The sequence below is a fragment of the Stigmatopora argus genome, chromosome 2, assembly GCF_051989625.1.
Source record: "Stigmatopora argus isolate UIUO_Sarg chromosome 2, RoL_Sarg_1.0, whole genome shotgun sequence".
NCBI classification, from domain to species: Eukaryota; Metazoa; Chordata; class Actinopteri; order Syngnathiformes; family Syngnathidae; genus Stigmatopora; species Stigmatopora argus.
This window is the reverse complement of record NC_135388.1, coordinates 15,980,867-15,999,995: the sequence shown is the minus strand read 5'-3', so window position 1 is coordinate 15,999,995 and position 19,129 is coordinate 15,980,867. Positions and strand designations below refer to the sequence as shown.

At 38.7% G+C, this 19,129-nt stretch overlaps 1 protein-coding gene across 6 annotated transcripts in view; it reads right to left on the bottom strand.

The window, feature by feature from the left end:
- Positions 1–19,129, bottom strand: part of LOC144092339 (protein kinase C-binding protein NELL1-like) — a 152,846-nt gene that overhangs the window by 100,474 nt on the left and 33,243 nt on the right. For 5 of the 6 annotated variants that reach the window (XR_013306001.1, XR_013306000.1, XR_013306003.1 and 2 more), the window contains 3 exons: positions 18,005–18,133; positions 6,613–6,763; positions 910–1,080 (listed from right to left, as the gene is read on the bottom strand). Coding sequence is in view for 2 of the 6 variants with exons in the window: in XM_077624980.1 (XP_077481106.1) it covers positions 910–1,080; positions 6,613–6,763; positions 18,005–18,133 (451 nt within the window). In the remaining 4 variants the exon portion in view is untranslated. Of the gene's footprint in view, positions 1–909; positions 1,081–6,612; positions 6,764–18,004; positions 18,134–18,518; positions 18,664–19,129 lie in introns of those variants that run through there. The other variant, XM_077624991.1, reaches the window with a different exon arrangement.

Here is a 19,129-nt window from a genome sequence, read left to right as displayed (position 1 = left end):
ACACTAGCCAATCCCAGGGCACAAATTGACAAACAACAATTTACATTCAAATTTCAATGTGCAAACTCCTTTAAATTAACATTGCATTTATGTTTTAAGAATATGGAAGGAGACTCCCAACCCAGAGAAAATCCGCAACTAGTATGAAGAGAAAAAAGAAAATTTTGTAATACTGGAGTCGAGACCCTAACTTCCCAACAACTGCGCTAGCAAAATTGTGAAAAAACCTCTTAACCAGTCATGTTTTCAAATAGTATTTCTATAAGCCCCTTTACACTCGCTTTTATTTTTTGGGGTGGAGTAGGAAAAAAGACATTGCAACTAGAATTAATGGGCAACGCTCTGCCTTGATGGGAGTAATAGGTGTCTGGAAAGAATCAATAATACAATGCAATCCCATCATACTTTTTTCCATTCTGAATAGGGAACAGAGGCATTAGATGTTCTCAGATTTATGCTGCTCATTTGTCGAACAGCTGTCTTGCAGCAAGTGCATTAGGGGCAGGACAAGTGATATTTTTCTGACTCGAGGGAGATGATCTCTAAAGAGCTTTAAGAAAGATCTGGTTTGAGTGAGAGCCTTGACCGCCCAATCGATGAACGATTATATCATTGTAAATTTCTACTTCATGGTGGGATGTGTCCGTATGGTGCACCTACTAAGAGCAACTTTAATATGAAGAACTCCTCTAACAGTGAGATGTCTGTGTGGGTGAGTGTGGGGAAGGAGAGAGGAAGATTGTAATTGGTTGGTAATTTGATCATGGGTATTTCCACAGCCAGCACACTTAACAACTTGTCATAACACAGACAGCAAATGCCTGCTGATAATATCCACAACTAATATAGAAAGTACCTTATCAAAGTGGCAGCATTAAAATCAATGTACTTTAATACAGTGTGTGGTACCTGTTACAATCGACGTGCAGTAGTAGGTGAGACGAGCTGATAGTGAGCGCAATTTTGTGCCACTGGCCATCAGCAAGACGATAGGGGAAGGACTCAGAGCGTGGCTTGCCCTTGAAGCGATAGTGGTAACGGATCTCCTCCCTAACACCACTGCTCTCCAACTCAAAGTAGCTGAACAAGAGGAGAGAAGGTAAAAAAAATAGTTATGGTTTATTAAATTGCTTGTACATCTTAAAGCAATTCAAACATTGTTGTAAAAATGTTGCAAACCAATTATCTTAACAGCTCAGAAAATCAATGCTTATCCTTTTACGGTACACAAAAATAGTGAACACCCTCAGTCATAAGTTTTGGGAAGATTCACTGTTCAGTTGCATGAGATAGTCTTTAAAAGCTTTGACCAAGGGTTTATCTGTGGTTACAAGTCGTTATCACGCTATTAATTGATCAATTTATATTTTGTTGTTGTTTTAACATTTTTTTCCAATTATGCTGTAAAATATATTATATATCTTACAGCATGATTGGAAAAAAAATACACAGAGAAAAATAATAATATTCAAGTCATTGTCTAAGATGCAACCCCCAGTTTTGTATTTTTAATTTTAGGCACTTGAACTGTATCTTGCCTTGTGTCCAGCCTCATCAATCATGTGACTTGGCGGACAACCAGCACCAGCAGCAGCTTCAGAGCTGCAAGCTACTAGTTATACCATTTTACATTTCCTGTGGCAGTAAATAACCTGAACAGTGGAATCTGTGACACAACGTGATGGACATAAACAACTGATTCACTGTAAAACGATTGATAACCTATAAAAAAAATCCCCAAAGTATCAGCCTCCATGGCTATTCTAATGTACAGAGGTACACAAGAACCCACACAAAATGCCACTTGAATCAAGCCCATGAAAGGCAAAAAATACAAGAGTATCATGCATATTAATGGTGAGGGAGTATGTACCCTTCACAACAACAAAAGAAACAGCAGACTATTCTTTACTAAATTTATTTATTCATCTTCTTGTTTGGTAAACGAATGAAACTGAATTGAAGTCAATAGAACCCGATGAACGTAAAACAAATGCATGTAGGACATTCTGTGCTTGTTGTAACATGGATGTGAACCTTTGTTTGAATTTTCAATGTTGAGGTTTTCTTTCAAGATGATGATACTGGCATGAAATAGACAAAGCAATCAATGCATATGTAATTGTGTGTTATTCTGACCCGGAGCTAATCAATTTACGAGCACATAGAACAAGTATAAATGGAATGAGGCCCGGTTAATCATGAACAATCAAACATCTTAAACCTTATGAAAGCAAATGATAGCGCATGTGCAACCCCCTGAAGCTGAGCTTGCAATGATACATCATCAATAGTGTTTGTAAATTAGATCAAAACAAGTAAACTAAAAAAGAATGGTTTTGTACATGGCATCTCCAAAATTATTCGCTTTATATGAGACCACCCAAAATTGCATCTTCGTGCCATGAATATTGGTTATTCAAAAACCGAAAGCACTTCTCAAGACTTTATATTGGTCAATAATTTGGTAATACCCTGATGTCAACGACATAAGTGGCATTATCCTGCATGGAAAAAAGACAGTGTTCAACTTCAAAGTTAAAGGAGATGTAAATAAAGTCATGGAAAAGCAGTTCCAGCACCCGTCTTCAAGCACCATGTCATCACTCTGAAATGAAATGAATACATCACTGTCTGGCTCGGGCAGGCAGCTCGTCTCCATCAATGATACGTGTCAGCTAGAGAAGATTCATTTGCATTGAGTGAGGAGTAAAGCGATAATAAAAGCTCTCCGACATCAGCTTCTCAGCTGATGGAAGCCTTGTCAAAATTTAGAGAGGACTGGATTTACCGAGTGGGCAGACAGACACCTTTATCTTGATTCGACTCGTGAAATAATCACCAAAGCCATTAACTCCACTTCACAGCCTGCATTTATTTTATAGAACATTCAGTAGGAGCTGTTGTAATAGGGAATATTTAATGAGGGGGAATAATCTAGTGGCAAGATATAATAAACATGTCCTAACAGAAAATGAAAAAGATTATCGGTTTAAGTGTCGCCACACTGCACTAAATACAAAGCGGTTGTTGACAGTTTTGGAGCTTAGTTTTCAAAGAAACATACTGTAATCACTGTACTTTACTTAGCTTAGCTAATAATTATGTCAAAAAAGGTTTTTAATTAACCTTTGGGTAATAAAAATTGTAAAAATAGTATCTGACCAAAAATATACGATGTACCAACAACAGAAAATAAACTAGACACACAAACATGGCATGTACATGAATGAACAACATGAATGTCCTAGATTGATATATACAGTATACAAATAATCAACAATAGTGGAAAAGCCCTTGCCAATATAATATTTAAAGTATGGTGATTCATGGTTGTACTAAATGGAGATTGGATGTCTTGTAAGGGTAAAATTCAAATCATATTTCCCTACATAGTGGACTAACCGGTTCAACGTATTTGTGTTAGCATTAGTGATGAAAAGTGGTCCAGAAATTTGATAAACATGTTTGTCCTCAAAGCTTTTTTCAATGAACAGTTATCACAGACTTGAGGAGTCTGCGCATCTTCCTTGCATTACATGGCCTATTGCATCTCTGTCTCTCTTTTCGTTGACAAGTCCCAAAGTGTTGACCCCTGGCTTTCAAGCGGATAATTGGCTGTCATCTGCTCTCCATAAAGCAGATGTGTGGCACCAAGGTTGAAGTGAAAGGGCATTGATGATAAACAGCCCTCCCAGAAATTACCCGCAGCCAAAGTTTCCCCCAAGAAATTAAGTGTACCCATTTTGAGGAATAGTACTTAGGGCGCATTTCCCATTTCGAGCCTTTGTCCCGAAACAAGCTGTATTTGTTTGCGCAAATGTGAATAGAGCGACTGCATTCAGATTTAAAAGCCTTGAAGTATCTAGATGAGGTGGTCTCGGCTTCCATTCATGCTCTGGTTCATTCACGGTCAAAACAAGGCTGATGCATCAAGCGACATAACTCACTAATGACTGTGGTTCGATCTTTCAATCTCTAAGAGAGAGGGTTGAAATGATAGCCTCACAAAACGTAGCTTACGCACAAACAAGAAGTGGCAGCACTGCAAGAAAGCGACGTTTAGCAAGTAAACACTCCACAATTTAGTAACGATGGTAAACAATTTACCAACTAAAAGATGTTGAAGTAGGCAATTATATATTATATTATATTGTATGCATGTATGGCATGTATATATATATATATACCCATATATATATATATATATATATATATATATATATATATATATATATATATACATACACACACATATATATACATACACACACATATATATACATACAGACACACATATATATATGTGGTGGCTGGCGCTGGTGCGTGGGTATGTGTATATATTGTTTAACACAATATCCCAACTGGAATAAAGTGGGTTTCATTTAAAGATAAAATACAGATTATAACAAGAAATGCCTCAAGTCATCACTCTCCATCTACCCTTGTTATGAGTGACATTGACCATCTCGGAAAAGTTCTTGTCCGTAAATGTTTTATGAAAGAAAAAAAGACTAAGTACTCCTAACTGACAAGTGAAGGTAGCTTGAACCACTGACAGACCAAGATTTTCCCAGCAGACCCTGGATGAAAGAGATGTGGTGCGAGTTTGGATGTGGTAGCAGCCTCATTACGGAGGGGTGAGGATCTCTTTCGATCGACATGCGATCTTGTCAAATGCTTTCAAAAAGGAACAACAGTGTTTGAACCAAAAAGGAACAACAGGCTTTGAACAAAAAGAAAACCATCCTTACCTACAAGAAAACACAAATGTCATATATTTCAGTTGCTGTTCTGAACCTTAGCAGTAACCCAAAAGTAAAAAAGGAAAGGGAGTTCCTCCTTGATAGCTTTTATAGCCATTACATCTCTATGGTGATAGCTTGCTGGACTGGGCTTTAATACTTGGCTTGGGACCCAAAGGGGCTTTTGTTGACTTGCAATAGACGGAAATGGTAAGAAATGTAATTCATTGATGAAGATAAAATCTTCATCTAATTAAATGGACTCTTGTTATTATTGCTACCATTGAACAGCATTACACAATTGGTATTTTCACATTGCATGGGATGGTGCTAAACTTGGATTTTTTTTGTATATATATCTTATCTGTTTGAGCAGATTTTTACATGGCAATAACACGTAAAGAAAACTGTCTAATCAAGAGACAAGCATGCGCACAAAACAAGGTAAGGTGACGCACTGTACTACAGAAGTAAATAAGACCCACCTGTAGAACTACTACAAAGACCTTTGTGGCATTTTGAAGCCTTTTGTCCTTGACATAACTCAGAGGTCCTCCAGTGGAGCTTGACGAGACAGGAATATTAACTTCCTTATGATATTGACCCTAATAATGTGCTTTTGATTCATACAGTATCTGAGAAATACCATGTTCGATGATTTTTCTTAAGATTTTCCCTTCAAAGTAACACATTTGTACTCCCTATTAAAACCATGAATATATAGGTGTACATTGTGAATCATATACTAATAAATTGAGAGGATTACCAGGTGTTCAAAAGAACATAGTCTGCACCAAGGATTTTCAGATTCTGTTCATTTCTGGCTTTAATTGTTGTACACTAGTCGTGTTAAAGTCTGACTAACAACAGCTTTTCTGAACATCGGCCCATTCTGCTGCTGCTGGGCCCATATTTCTTTCACCTTATGACAGTGTTCTCGCATAATCTTATGTCTTAAATTTATTAATTCCATCTGTGCATATTCAGTACAATGTTGGATGAGTTAATAAAGACTCCTCAAATGGGCTAGAGATAGGTGAAGCGTGTTCCGGGACAACCAGAAAGGTCCACTTGTGATTGATTCAAAGCCTTGAGAATTTACTCATCTTGAGCTGCTCCTTTTAACAGAACGCAGTCCCCCCTCCCCGGTATCATAAATCCTACATGTTCTAGGTAGGAGCTAATCAGATTATGTCAGGGTGTTTCTTGGGATTCATCACGATTTAGCCACTTCTGTAGACTAGTGCAGGGAACCCACAGCGCGGGGCAGTTCAAGTGAGGTTGGTGGCATCAGTGTGTGTGGTGGGCCTTTAAGATAAGGTTTGTTCGACTGATATCCACATATGTACTCGCAACTTCATGAGAGCTCAGGTGCACGATCACTTTGTACATTGAATGCCCGTTGATGCAACATCCTGCGAGATGCATTATCATTATTATGCTTATTACTGTGATTAATTTTAAAGACAATACATAGAAGCTAATCTTGCTGCTCTGCTCGATGAACAACATTGTGATCACAACACTGCCTATATCTGTGCTATGTGTGTATGTCTCATCGTTTCTATGCTCCTTTCTAGTCTTTTGTCCAGTTTTTTCCCCCTTCCTCCTTACTATTGCCTTATTCATTTATCTTTTGTTTTAACACTTTATTAAATAAATCAAATTTAAAGTACTGATATGAAATTACACTGGAAGGTGATTGTTGTAATTTTTAACACCAGTTTTTAGTACACCTATGAATCAGCTACCCGCAAACAACTAGAGCATGAGAATTCTACTTATAACAAAGAGGTCTAATCCATTCCAGTTAAATTGTGCCAGAAAGGGGCTACAGACAAAATGAAGAGGATTATTGAGAGATTACCTGTGTTCTGCTTCGTGGATTGAGAATATAACACCCGATGTTGAGGACTTCTGTTGGATGGAGGCCAAAAAGGTAAATTCACTTTTTCTCCTGAATAGCTGTATGACTTTCTCTGTACTGTGTGCCGGGGCTTGAATTGCTCTTGCAACATCTGAAGAAAGAAAATGTTGATAAATCAGTTTTTTTTTTTGTATTCTGCAAAATCTGAAAAAAATAAGGTTGCCAATTATATAAAGAAGATATCAATACGCAGTTGTACAAGCAATATGTTTTCTTGAATGTCCATAATCAATTAAAAGTTTATGGGTGAAGTTTTCAAACCTGTAGTAAATTGCAAGCACAATCTTCCACAGTGAACATAAGAATACAGGAGATAAAATAGACCCCACAGAAATGTCAGCAATAACCATATAGCAAGACAATGATCCACTCCAGAGTTAGTCTAAGAAGAGGTGGCAGAGGGAAACATGAAGAGATGCTGCTACAATGGGCTTGTCATGTCTCTGAGGAAAGACAGCAGCAGGCTGAAAAGTTGCTTTGAAGAAGGCGATGAAGGCTTTTACACGTTTGTTGCTGAAGGCTTTTGCACAAAAGCTATGAATAGCAAGGTCTCTACACTATCTTCTAATTAGTCTTTTAATTAAAAAATAACTGCGCGACAATAGTTCTGTATACTGTGACCCTATACCTACTGTATACTTCTGTATATTTATCTTTAATGTATATTTAAATAAGCTGGTGAAAGTCAGCATTGCTCCCAGTGAATTGATCACAAGGTCCTTTGTGAAGAGCCAAAACGAAACATGGAGACTGCAGGCAAGTGTTAATTCCTCAGTTTCCTACATTTGAGATATGGACTCTGTGCTACTCACTACAATACAAATTGTTCATTTCACAGTCACTGATTGTGCTGCATTCTCCTGATTTCGGTGCAGAAAGCATTCCTCTACTTCAGTGACGGTGTGAATGTGAGTTTGCATGCTAAATGATTCATGGCTTGTAAATCAAAATTTAGATTTTAGACAATTAAAATCACCAAAGCTGTGTTTTACTATTAGGGATCAACTAGCCAACTTTTTTTTATTGCTCTCTTGGTTTGTTATTTTATGTCTATTTTATGGTCTTTAAAATGACAGTCGCTCTCCGTGGTGCTGAAGCCCGTAAGCCCCGTTGTTCCAGGCATGTGTATGTTATAAAACGATGTTATGATGAGATTTATTATTTGGGTTTAGGGCGCCCAGTGCTCCATGCCAGCACTGATTTGTTCCACCGGTGGTTCTGACCTACATGCAAACGGAGTGATGATAACCTGGCAAGCTTTTTTTTAAAGATACTAGTCAGCCTGGTCTTCTGTGGTTTACATTGGAATTATACTCCGGTAAAATCCGAACAAAAAAACAAATCAGAGGTCACGAAGCAGGAATTTGTAATCCATCATGAAGAGGAGCACTTTTTTTTAGCTTCCTGCTGTTCCCTGTAGAACATAAAGTGTCGTTCATAGCGCAAGAGAACACCAAAACAAATTTTGTACACAGGCTCCGACTTGCTCTCAGATGGAACCAAAGAAAGGCCTATTTCCGCAAATCTTTCAAACGGACTTTAGGGTTTGTTTTCTTTTAAAAAACACAACAGAACTACAAACTGAATACTATTTTTTTTTTCACAAATACACCAGTCATCACCATGATAGCTAGTGAACTACCAAATAAATACAACTGCCCATGTGAGTCACATCCATACTTCTTTCAGAATCAGTCTTTTCTTGTCAACCCCACTTCTAGCATCAATTGTGAAATCCAATTCAAGCCATGGAAGACCAGACTGACTTGCTATCTATATTGTATATTGCAAAAGTCAAGAAGGATTGCCAGGCTATAGTCATGAGTGTAAGGAACCACCAAATGTCTGTACTTGTTTTTATAAAGAAAGTGTGGGAGAGCAAAAAAACCTTGTGGGGAAAAAACAATTACATTGCATAAAATTGAAAGTGAATCTAATTGAATCGAACCATAGATTTAAAGGAGCCAGATGTTAACCTGAACATTTCAAGTGTTTTACTTAAATCATTCAGAACATCCTAACCACTCGGCCTCCATTTTACTTAAATCGGAAAATGTATATTAGTATAACTTCCTTACATGTGTGTTACATGTCACAAAATGTAAGATCTGCTAAACAAGTACCTCTGAATTGATGTTATGTCATTAGAACTGTGTCACAAAACATTACACCAATTACCTATCCCATAGAATTTGAGTTTGTTTTCATGTTTACACTCTGGATATTTTCATGCAAAGGGAAGGATCTGAAACTAAATCATCAATGTTTTATCAATTCAGATTCATGAATTTTTCAACAGCCAAGAGATTATTGAAATATGAGTTACAGCAACTTAGTGGAGGCAAACTGAGGGCTTGATAGCGGTTCAAGGCTACTTTATATGCACTCATTCAAGTGCTGCTCACTGTCTCTTGTTTATGCATGAACAATCATAACTTTTTGTGCCATTCTAAAAGCCTTTCTTTCAACAATTCTTGCTGAATTTCAGTATACAAAACTGAAAAAACTACATAATTCAATTGTTGTTTGGTAAAACAAAACATCCCCACTGCTATTTCCAATTTGGTATACCAACAGTGGTTGTTTTTTGTGTTATGGTTTGTACATTAACACAATCGTTTAAATCGGAGAGACGAACAGGTAAACACAAACATACACTATCAAACAATCCCTTTGCCTTTAATTTGACAATAATGATTAAATTGAGACCCATCGCCATACTATCTGTGCAAGTAATAGATATGTTCATGTGTTACAGGTTGAAGGCTAGTCAAATCTCTGTTCATGTTATTGTCTTCGTTATTGTGTACACTGTGATTCCGTTATTCCTGGTCAGATCACAATGACATAAATATATTCTGGTAATGTACACATCAATTCAGACCCCTATTTTTTATTTGTGGTATGGGTAGAGTAATTAATTGCTAGACTCATCATTCCCCTGTAGGTTAGTTAGTTAGATTTATATCCTTCAGATCACTTCAGCATGTGGTTGTGCAATTTTCCTTCTTATTGACAATAAAACACACTGAGTAAGAACCATTTTACTCATTCCTGAAATATGAATCTGAAAATGGGCGAGTTGCTCGGGACAGTCTGCTATGGACAAGATGTCTAGCTTAAAAACTGGATAGTTTCATGTTTAGAGATTCACAGCTTGAAGACCAAATTATATTTCAAGAGGAGAGATAGCTTGGCATAAAGGCTGTTTAAATCTGGCAAAGTCTTATGAGGATAAGCGAGTCGGAAATGAATATATGAATAAATAAATGCCAATTATGTTTCTAGCACATGCCTTGCTTGGCTTCTTTGGTGGGCTAGAGCCGACAATAGAACATTTTACATTATCATTTCCTTTAAGAAGCTGTCCAGTACTAGAAATATATTAACCCAGTTTAATTTGGATCCATTCTATTCTTCATAGGCCATTCTCGTTTGGTTAGATCCAGGGTCGTTACTTTTTAATTTGTTTTATAAAGCAAAGTTGAAACAGTATCTAAATTATTTCCCTTCTGTCTCTCCATAGACTTAGAGCACAACTACGCATGAGTTGATATTCGTTTCTCATCCTGTGAGAACCGTTTAACTAAAAATTGTTAATACGCTTTCAAAATTAACCCTCAGTGTTCATACATACCATGTTTGATACATGGATTCCAAGCAACTATGTAGCATGGCTGGCAGTTAGAATGTCGCATGCAGCAGCATCCAACATTAGATGTGTTTTGGTTAGCTCAAGTTAAGTTCTGTTAAGTGCTTGTTAAATTTCTAGCGTTTCTTCGAGGGGCCGCAGCGAAAAAACTACAAACTCCACCACCAAAATGTATCTTCTGTGGGATTCATATGTATGTGTTTTATGTCATCTAGGCTTTGTAAAATAATACAATTGAGATGTTGATTACAATCTCACAATCCAAATGCTTACTCAATGTCTGTGTGCAACATGTAAATATGCGCCATAATAGGTTCAATAAATAAAAACTGGGCATCCTAGTGGCAGAGTGGTAAGCACATCCAAATCGCAGTTCTGAGATGAACAGATCAATCCTGCATGTAATCTGGACGCAGGAACCTTGGCTTGAACCCTCGATCTCAAAACTGTGAGGTCGATGCGTTGGAGTGTTTCATGTGTTCCATTCAATACACGCAACTACCACAGTCAGTAAAATTTAATCAAAATGAAATTTTTAAACTATAAGTAGCAGTGAAATATATATTTATATTTGGTGGCCTCATTTTTTATTGGTAGGGTTCTAACTATGCAGATGGTAGAATTCCCTGTGGCCCCTTTTCATATTAAAAAATATGAGCTCCTCTTGATAGTTTATTAAGAGCACTTCAGCATTTAAAGTGGATATCACATCCCTTTTGCCATTTCAATAAATTGTTACCACACACAAATGCATATACTTCTCATTTGATTGAGTGTGATACAAGTTTAATCCCAAGTGCAAAAATATTATAGCACCTGGCTTAAAGCTGTCACAGGTGTAGACGCACTAAAGTTACCAATCTATCTCACTACATTTTCCCATTAATTTGACAGGAAGGACGTAATCAAGACATTCCAATACGTATGTGCCTTTAAAAGATATCCCCTTCATGTACGATGAATAATTCAGATTTCATCGAGGTCCCTGTGAGACAGGACCAGTGTCTCGCCTCCTCGATTCAGGAAGCTCATACATAAAAGATGAAAGCTTTGATAACCTTCATTGGTTTCGGTGGAGCTGTAAGACTTTATTGTTGTGGCATTGCTTAGCTACATGCAACCTGTGAAATGGCCATATCTTGCCCACAAGAGGAATGGTCATATCTGTGCCAAATGAGACCTGACTCCACTCTGGAGAAAAGGAGGTATAAATAGAGACATGATTTTTACACTTAAGGATGCTGTTGAATTCTTTATAAATTCTAGTAATTTATTTCAAGAATGTTCAAAATACACCTGAAGGCCTTCAGACCCTCACAATGGCAGCACGCAGTTTGCCGAAGTAGATGTTCACGGCAGCAGGGGAGCCCGTGCCCATTCAAAGCATGAGAGAATTTACTGCTCTCCTGGAACTTGTTCTATTTTAGAGTAGCAGATTAAAACACTGAAAAGAAAATTCACAACCAATTGTCCTTGACAAAGTGGAATCTCAACGCTTGTAGGTCAAGCTGAAAAATTGCTTCTCCATTACACAAAATGTATTAAAAAAAACTAAAAAGGTGGAAATTTCAAATGGAGAATGAAGTTTAGGTTGAAAAAATTGTAATTAAAAAGAATTAAAAGTCTCGAAAGAGCATGCAATGCTCCGCTGGTTCCACCTTCATTGCCGCAGATTGGTCTACCAAATTCCAAAACACGTGCAATTTATGCTGATTTGATATGTGCTACTTTAGAGCACTGACTTAAGAAAGCAGAAAAAATACTATCCTCTTGGAAGCTAGTAAATTTTGGTACAGTGCAGCATCCTATTAGTTATCCGTGGACTTTAAGATGACATTGTGCAGGTCAAATCAGTTGCCAATTGAGTCTGGGTTGGCATTTAATTAAAATTATGAATAATAAAAAAATAAAAAGTTATAATCCCAGTCGTTCACTATTACAAATATACTTCAAAATGTTTTGTATATGTCCTAGGTTCAAATCCAGGTCTGTCCACCTGTGTGGCGTTTGCATGTTCACCCCGGGCCTGCGTGGGTTTTCTCCGGGTACTCCGGTTTCCTCCCACATGCATGGTAGGCTGATTGGACACTGAATTGCCCCTAGGTATGGGTGTGAATGTGCATGGTTGTCCGTCTCCTTGTGCCTTGCGATCGTCTGGCCACCGATTGAGGGTGTCCCCCGCCTTTGGCCCAGAGACAGAGAGATGAGATATTTATATAATATATTATGTATATTGCTATTACACTTCTCACAAATGGTTTGTTTCCAATTGATTGTGGTCTTTAACTAAAAAAAGTGTGTGTGCATGTTTCTCTTTGTGTGGCAATTATTAGGGGCTGTGCCAGTGCTCAGTTTGGTTCCGTATGTGCAACTGCAAACATAATTTTGGCTGACAAAGAACACAATTAATGTACAGTACATAATTACATTATTAATCTGTTTTGAAAGGAATTTGCCAATACAGTTTTCTGGCTTGTTACTGTCAAATGTTAGTTGAATTTTGGGAGTAGGGACCTGCAGACATCACCCCCAGTCTTCCTCCAAAATGGTGTCAGTGCCATTTGGTGTCAGTGAGTTCCTTCTTAGTGTTATTTGACTTTGACACAAAATGCTACAGTGATTTTCGATATCCTGCACAGTAGGGGTGTGTATTGCCTCATAGCTGGCAATACGAGTCGTATCATGATTCACAGGTCACGATTTCATTATCTATTAAAACCAAGATTTTTCTGGTGCACTTTTGATGATGCTGGGGCCCACAAGGCCAGCTAATCCCTTGTTTTTTTTTTCAGTTTCCATATCATTGTTGATAACTTTTCATTTGCAACACATCTTTTCTCACTTGGTCAAAATACTTGAAAAAATATTTTAATTAGAATAACAGTATAAGATACTTGTCGGCTGGTTCACTTCCTTCTATGTGCTCAATCTACTCAACTCACCACTTTGATGGACCAAAAATAAATAAATGAAAAAATAGTCTTTCATATTGGCAGTCCTCATGTTGGAGCATATTCTGATATAACACATATTGCCATTTTTCTAATAGACAATTATTCACCCCCACTCCGCTCCAAAAAAAAACTAAAACGCTGGCCACAACAGCAATTAAATTTAAGGGATGAGGGTCCAACGTGTGGAGAAGTCGACCTCCTGCTACATTACTTCCAGTAATGATTCTGGATCTCTGGCCAACAGCAAAATTGGATTAAAACCATGTTTTGTGTTTTTTGGTGTTTATTTTACAAAGAAAAAGACTACACTTTGCGGTTCCATGAAGTCTGATCTATCATATTCAGTAAATTATCCTCTGAAGTGATAGTGTGCCTTTAAATTAAACAATTGCTTCAAACAATAAGACCACACTGCCTTAATCTGCATATTTCAAAACATGCAGCAAGCTGCCTTCTACTGGCTAATAATTCGGAAATTAATTAATCAGCCTTGCTACAAAATAATGGCTCCAAAGATTGTTAGATACATGCCCATGATACATAGTTATCAAGACAATCAAATTCGCCAATGACGGAGAAGTAGGATTTCAAAATTAGCGTCAGGAGGAACACCAAAAACAACCCGAGTGGTATTTTGACAGGCCTTCAGCCTGTAAGAAGATAACGTCCAAAGGGAAAAGCTGTTGGAGTTCCTGCTGTTTTGTCTGTGTGTTGCAAGCTCAAAAGCCTTTGTTGTCTTCATACACAGCTGCGTATAACGAAATTGCTGATTGTATTCGATCTATATTGTCCTTATTTTTGCCCATTATATTTTGGATACTTGGAATAGTTGAACATACAATACAAAAAAATATGAATATATATTACAAAGTTGGAATTAATAAAATCAGTGGGGCCTGGACTTACAGTATGAATTCATGCCTTGATTAAGGCAATAACCCAATTTTCTGATATATCAAATCCATTCATTCATTCATTCATTCATTTTCTGAACTGCTTTATCCTCACTAGAGTCACAGGGGTGCTGGAGCCTATCCCAGCTAACTTTGGGCCAGAGATGGGGGACACCCTGAATCGGTGCCCAGCCAATTGCAGGGCACAAGGAGACATACAACCATTCATGCTCACACTCATACGTTGGGGCAATTTAGAGTGTCCAATCAGCTTACTATGCATGTTTTTGGAATGTGGGAGGAAACCGGAGTACCTAGAGAAAACCCACACAGGCCCAGGGAGAACATGCAAACGCCACACAGGTGGACCGACCTGGATTTGAAACCACGACCTCAGAGCTGTGAGGCTGAGGCGCTAACCCAGGGTTGGGCAAACTTTTCGGCCCGGGGGCCACATTGACTTTAAAAATTTGACATGCGGGCCGGGTCAGCACAAGATACGATACATATAAAAAACTGCATCCGTTAACAGTACATATGAAACAAACAGAAAGAAAGGACTAAAGTATGAACATACTCATGTAGAGCCAAATAACACCAGAATCCTCTGTGCCATCTTCTGGATGTTTGTAAATTTGGCTGCACTTAATGAAGCCTAAAACTCAGAGACTTTCAGGGAGTTGAACTTGTCACATTGGAGATCAATCAGTTCCAATTGCAACTCCTCCAACTGCAACTCATGTGGAACCGTTTCCGGGTCTTGTGAGAAAGGGCATGACACCAGCTGTCAATTTTTTCCAATATCACAAAACCGACGGCAGAATTGCTCATGCAGGTCATCCAATGATTTCCTGTATTTTGACCGCATAAAAAAAAATATATATAATAATTTGGACAACGTCGGCGGGCCGGATTAAAAGGCCTAATGGGCCGTATATGGCCTGCGGGCCGTAGTTTGCCCATGTCTGCGCTAACCACTAAAGCCGCCGGGCCGCCACATATCAAATCAATTTACTTAATGAACATGAAATGAAGTACCATGAATCTTTTCCAGGCCTTTCCAGGGAATGTAAATTAATTAACAGGTGTCAGTGTATCATCCCTAAATACTGTATTTCGGTTTTGCATGTGTTGCATGTCCCCTTCAGGGCTGAGACCAAGTGTGTGACACCAGGAGCTGAACCTAATTATAATGGCTGCTAATTTCCCTGTCAGTGTCAGTGCATGAGTTGCAATGGCAGCTTCTTGCAAGTTTCTCACTTTGGAATTCTTGTCTTGTCATCTGTTGTTTTAAAAAAAAAAAGATATTCGAGGAGCACCATTTCTGAAGCCTGCTCATGAATCTGATTTTGGCTTCTTGTCGCCAGTCTTATTTTGTTCCCAGTTTTCAGTGCTCTATGGGAGAGTATTAGCACGTTCTTCCCTTTTGTTCATCAAATGGTCGGATCATCCATTTAGACCTTTGAGTAGGGGCTTTTATTAAGTGTGGTGATGCCCTAATGTTCCAACTAGATATGAAGAGATGGGGAGATGAATTTAAAAAAAGTCTGAGGTAATTATTCATGAAAAAAATCTGCTGTTGGTGACACAGAATTTAGGTGGACAGTAAGTGTTCTCTCTTTCTGTCTTCATCTCTATCTGTCTCTCTCCGTCTCTATCTCTCTCGCGGTGGCTCTCTCTCACTGTCTCTCTCTCTCTCTCTCTCTCTCTCTCTCTCTCTCTCTCTCTCTCTCTCTCTCTCTCTCTCTCTCTCTCTCTACTCTCTCTCTCTCACTCTCTCAAACTCTCTCTCTCACTGTCTCTCTCTCTCTCACACTGTCTCTCTCTCTCTGTCTCTCTCTCACTGTCTCTCTCTCTCTCACTGTCTCTCTCTCTCTCACTGTCTCTCCCTCTCGCTGTCTCTCCCTCTCACTGTCTCTCCCTCTCACTGTCTCTCCCTCTCACTGTCTCTCCCTCTCACCGTCTCTCTCTCTCTCACCGTCTCTCTCTCTCACTGTCTCTCTCTCTCTAACATACATAAACACATATATTCATTAACATGAATATGTATCTGTTCATTAATATGTACTGTCCCTTTATTAAATAAATCAAACTCAAACTCAATCAACTTAGCCGCTGGCCGCAAATAGATGACTTGCCTTGGACATGGTGATTAAGTGGATGATTACATGCTGCGTGAATGGAATATACAGTAGGCTTAATCAAAATAGAGGAATAAGGTAATAATTATTGTACGCCATATGCATTTCATATATCCCCTAAACAGCTCAGTGCTTTGACTGTGGATATCACAAGTGTTTTGAAGGGTGGGCACAACACCCTATGGCCTACATATGGTGAATGGATCTGCTCTTGAACAGCCCTTTAAATCAGTCTTTAATGAGAGATTCCCAATGAATATGAGTTCACATAGAATGAGAGTCCCAATAAACACCAGTCTAAGTCAGTGTTTTCCGACTACTATGCCATGGCGGAGTTTTTGGTGTGCAGTGGAAAGTCACCCACACTCACCTAATTGATGTTAAACTGTTTTTTGAACATTTTGAACATCCCAAATGTGCTGTTGCTGAGTGTCTGTGCTCTCCAATGGTTGGCAATCATGTAATTCTCTTCCATATCAGTAGGTGGCAACAGATAGGTAATTACTTTGTTTGGTGATAAGTCAGGTGGAGGTGACAGTTTCATTGTGGATAGCCGCTAACAAAACTATAATGGTGACAGCAATGGAAAGGTTTTTGTAAAGGAAAGAGGCTGACAAGAACTAGACAGTGGATGATGAAAGCCCCATGAATGGGAGGCGGTTAAAAGATAGCAAAGAATGAGTTGTTCGCGCCTCAGCCTCACAGTGGGGGACCTGGGTTCAAATCCAGGTCAGTCCACCTGTGTGGAGTTTGCATGTTCTTCCCAGGCCTGTGTGGGTTTTCTCTCCGGGTACTCCGGTTTCCTCCCACATTCCAAAGGCATGCATGGTAGGCTGATTGGACACTCTAAATTGCCCCTAGGTTGTTTGTCCCCTTGTGCCCTGCTATTGGCTGGCCACCAATTCAGGGTGTCCGCTGCCTCTGGCCCAAAGTCAGCTGGAATAGGGTCCAGCACCCCCCACGACCCTAGTGAGGATAAAGCGGTTCAGAGATGAGAAAATAAGAACTTTAAACATCTAACAAAAATGTTTATGGTTGAGGGGAATTCATGATAACAGTGGGAACTCTGACAATAATCTGCAGTTCTGCTTCATCAGCAGAACAAATTTTTAACCAAGATGTGTTTCTTATCTCTAACCCAATAAAAGTTTCATCCATATACTGCACACCAACATTCAATAACAAAGTCATTTTTTTGTGTTTAACTAGTGCTAGATCACATCACAAGCAGGGAAAAATAGAGTTTAGCTGAGAGCATGCAGTTATAACAAAGTCGTGCATAAATTCAGCAGGGTTGATTGGGCCATCAAATGTGTCTTTTTTATGCATATAAATGACTTGAAGAAAAATTATTTCCAATAATATATGTGCATATTGAAGGTGTAATGGGCAGTGTTCATTTTTTTCTATACGTTCAGTTGTCCCACCATGTAGATTTTAGGTGTAACTTGGCTCATGCAATATTAAGCAACTTTCTGCCAGTCTGAATTTATTTCTAAAAAAATCACCCCAATTCATATCCATGTCAATCCTAATCTTGTCCAACTCCTCAGCGACTTGCTGTTATTTGTGATATTATAGAAAATATGCTCTCATGTAGAACACGGCATCCCCACAGAAGAGGAAAGCACCATGCTTTGTACTTACCCAAGAAGCATAATATACAAATTTCCAACTTTGTGGTCATCTTACCTCGAAACACGAAGGCTTTGCTGCTGTTGTGAAGCCCGGGCACTTGAGTAATTCCATAGGTAGCGTTCGCCAAGTCCAGTTCATTGATTATATCAATTTGGTAATCTTGATCTGACCCGAAAACCAAAACTGGTGAGGAAAGGGGGGGAAAGCAAGGTTTAAGAACAATACAAAACATTATGTCGGGACACATTTTTTTTTACCATGCGCCGCACATTTTGTGTCGTCAAAGTCGATTTTGTATACATTTCATTCATTTGATTAGCACAATGATAGTGTCTGCAGCCCACACCTGTGTTCTTTTACCGCAGCTGTATTCGGCGTTTTCCTGTGCGCGGACGCAAGAGTTGTCCTTCAATTTTAACCTTTTTACCATTTAAGCAAATGCACTCATTTAAACAAATAAACCAAATTTTCGAGTGACCACTTTCGCGAGGGTCTAAAATGCCAGGTGCGTGGAAAAACGACCAGATTGTGCGCACAAAATAACGCGGTCGAAATTCCTCCGTCTTACCTGCTTTGGAAAAAAGGAAAAGGTACAAGAAAGCAACGGTAATATCCATTTGTGCAGGAATTGCGGTGTAAAAGAGTCCCACATCCACGAGCACGGTGGTCCCTGTGCGCTGCTCCCACTCACCACAGACTGGAAGTGCAAGAATTGAGGAACGGTCCACGACACACACGAATGGGGATGCTGCAACCCACTAAAGGATCGCACGCACAATCTTTGCCCTAAAAGTCTGGGATTCGTATTTTTACAGCATTTGGCATCTGATATCATCATTTTAATGACTTTAAAACTTTAAGCTTAAAGGGTGATACATAAATAAAACAAATATCAGTGCGTTGTCAGGTGCCAGAATGCTGCGAACTTTGATCACATGTGCAAAAAACAATGAAAATGAACATTTTTAAATTATGGTAAATGCTCTTAAAAATCGGTTCACCCTGTAACAAATATTGCCAAAATGGAAACGCATCCCAGTGTTGTCAAATATATTCAAAAGCAACAGATGGCACTGTAACCCTTGACTAAGAGGCACATTTTGTCATCAGGTAACTCATTTCTAATAAATAAAAAAATAATTAAAAAAAACTTGCTAACCCCATAAAGAGTTGGCATCC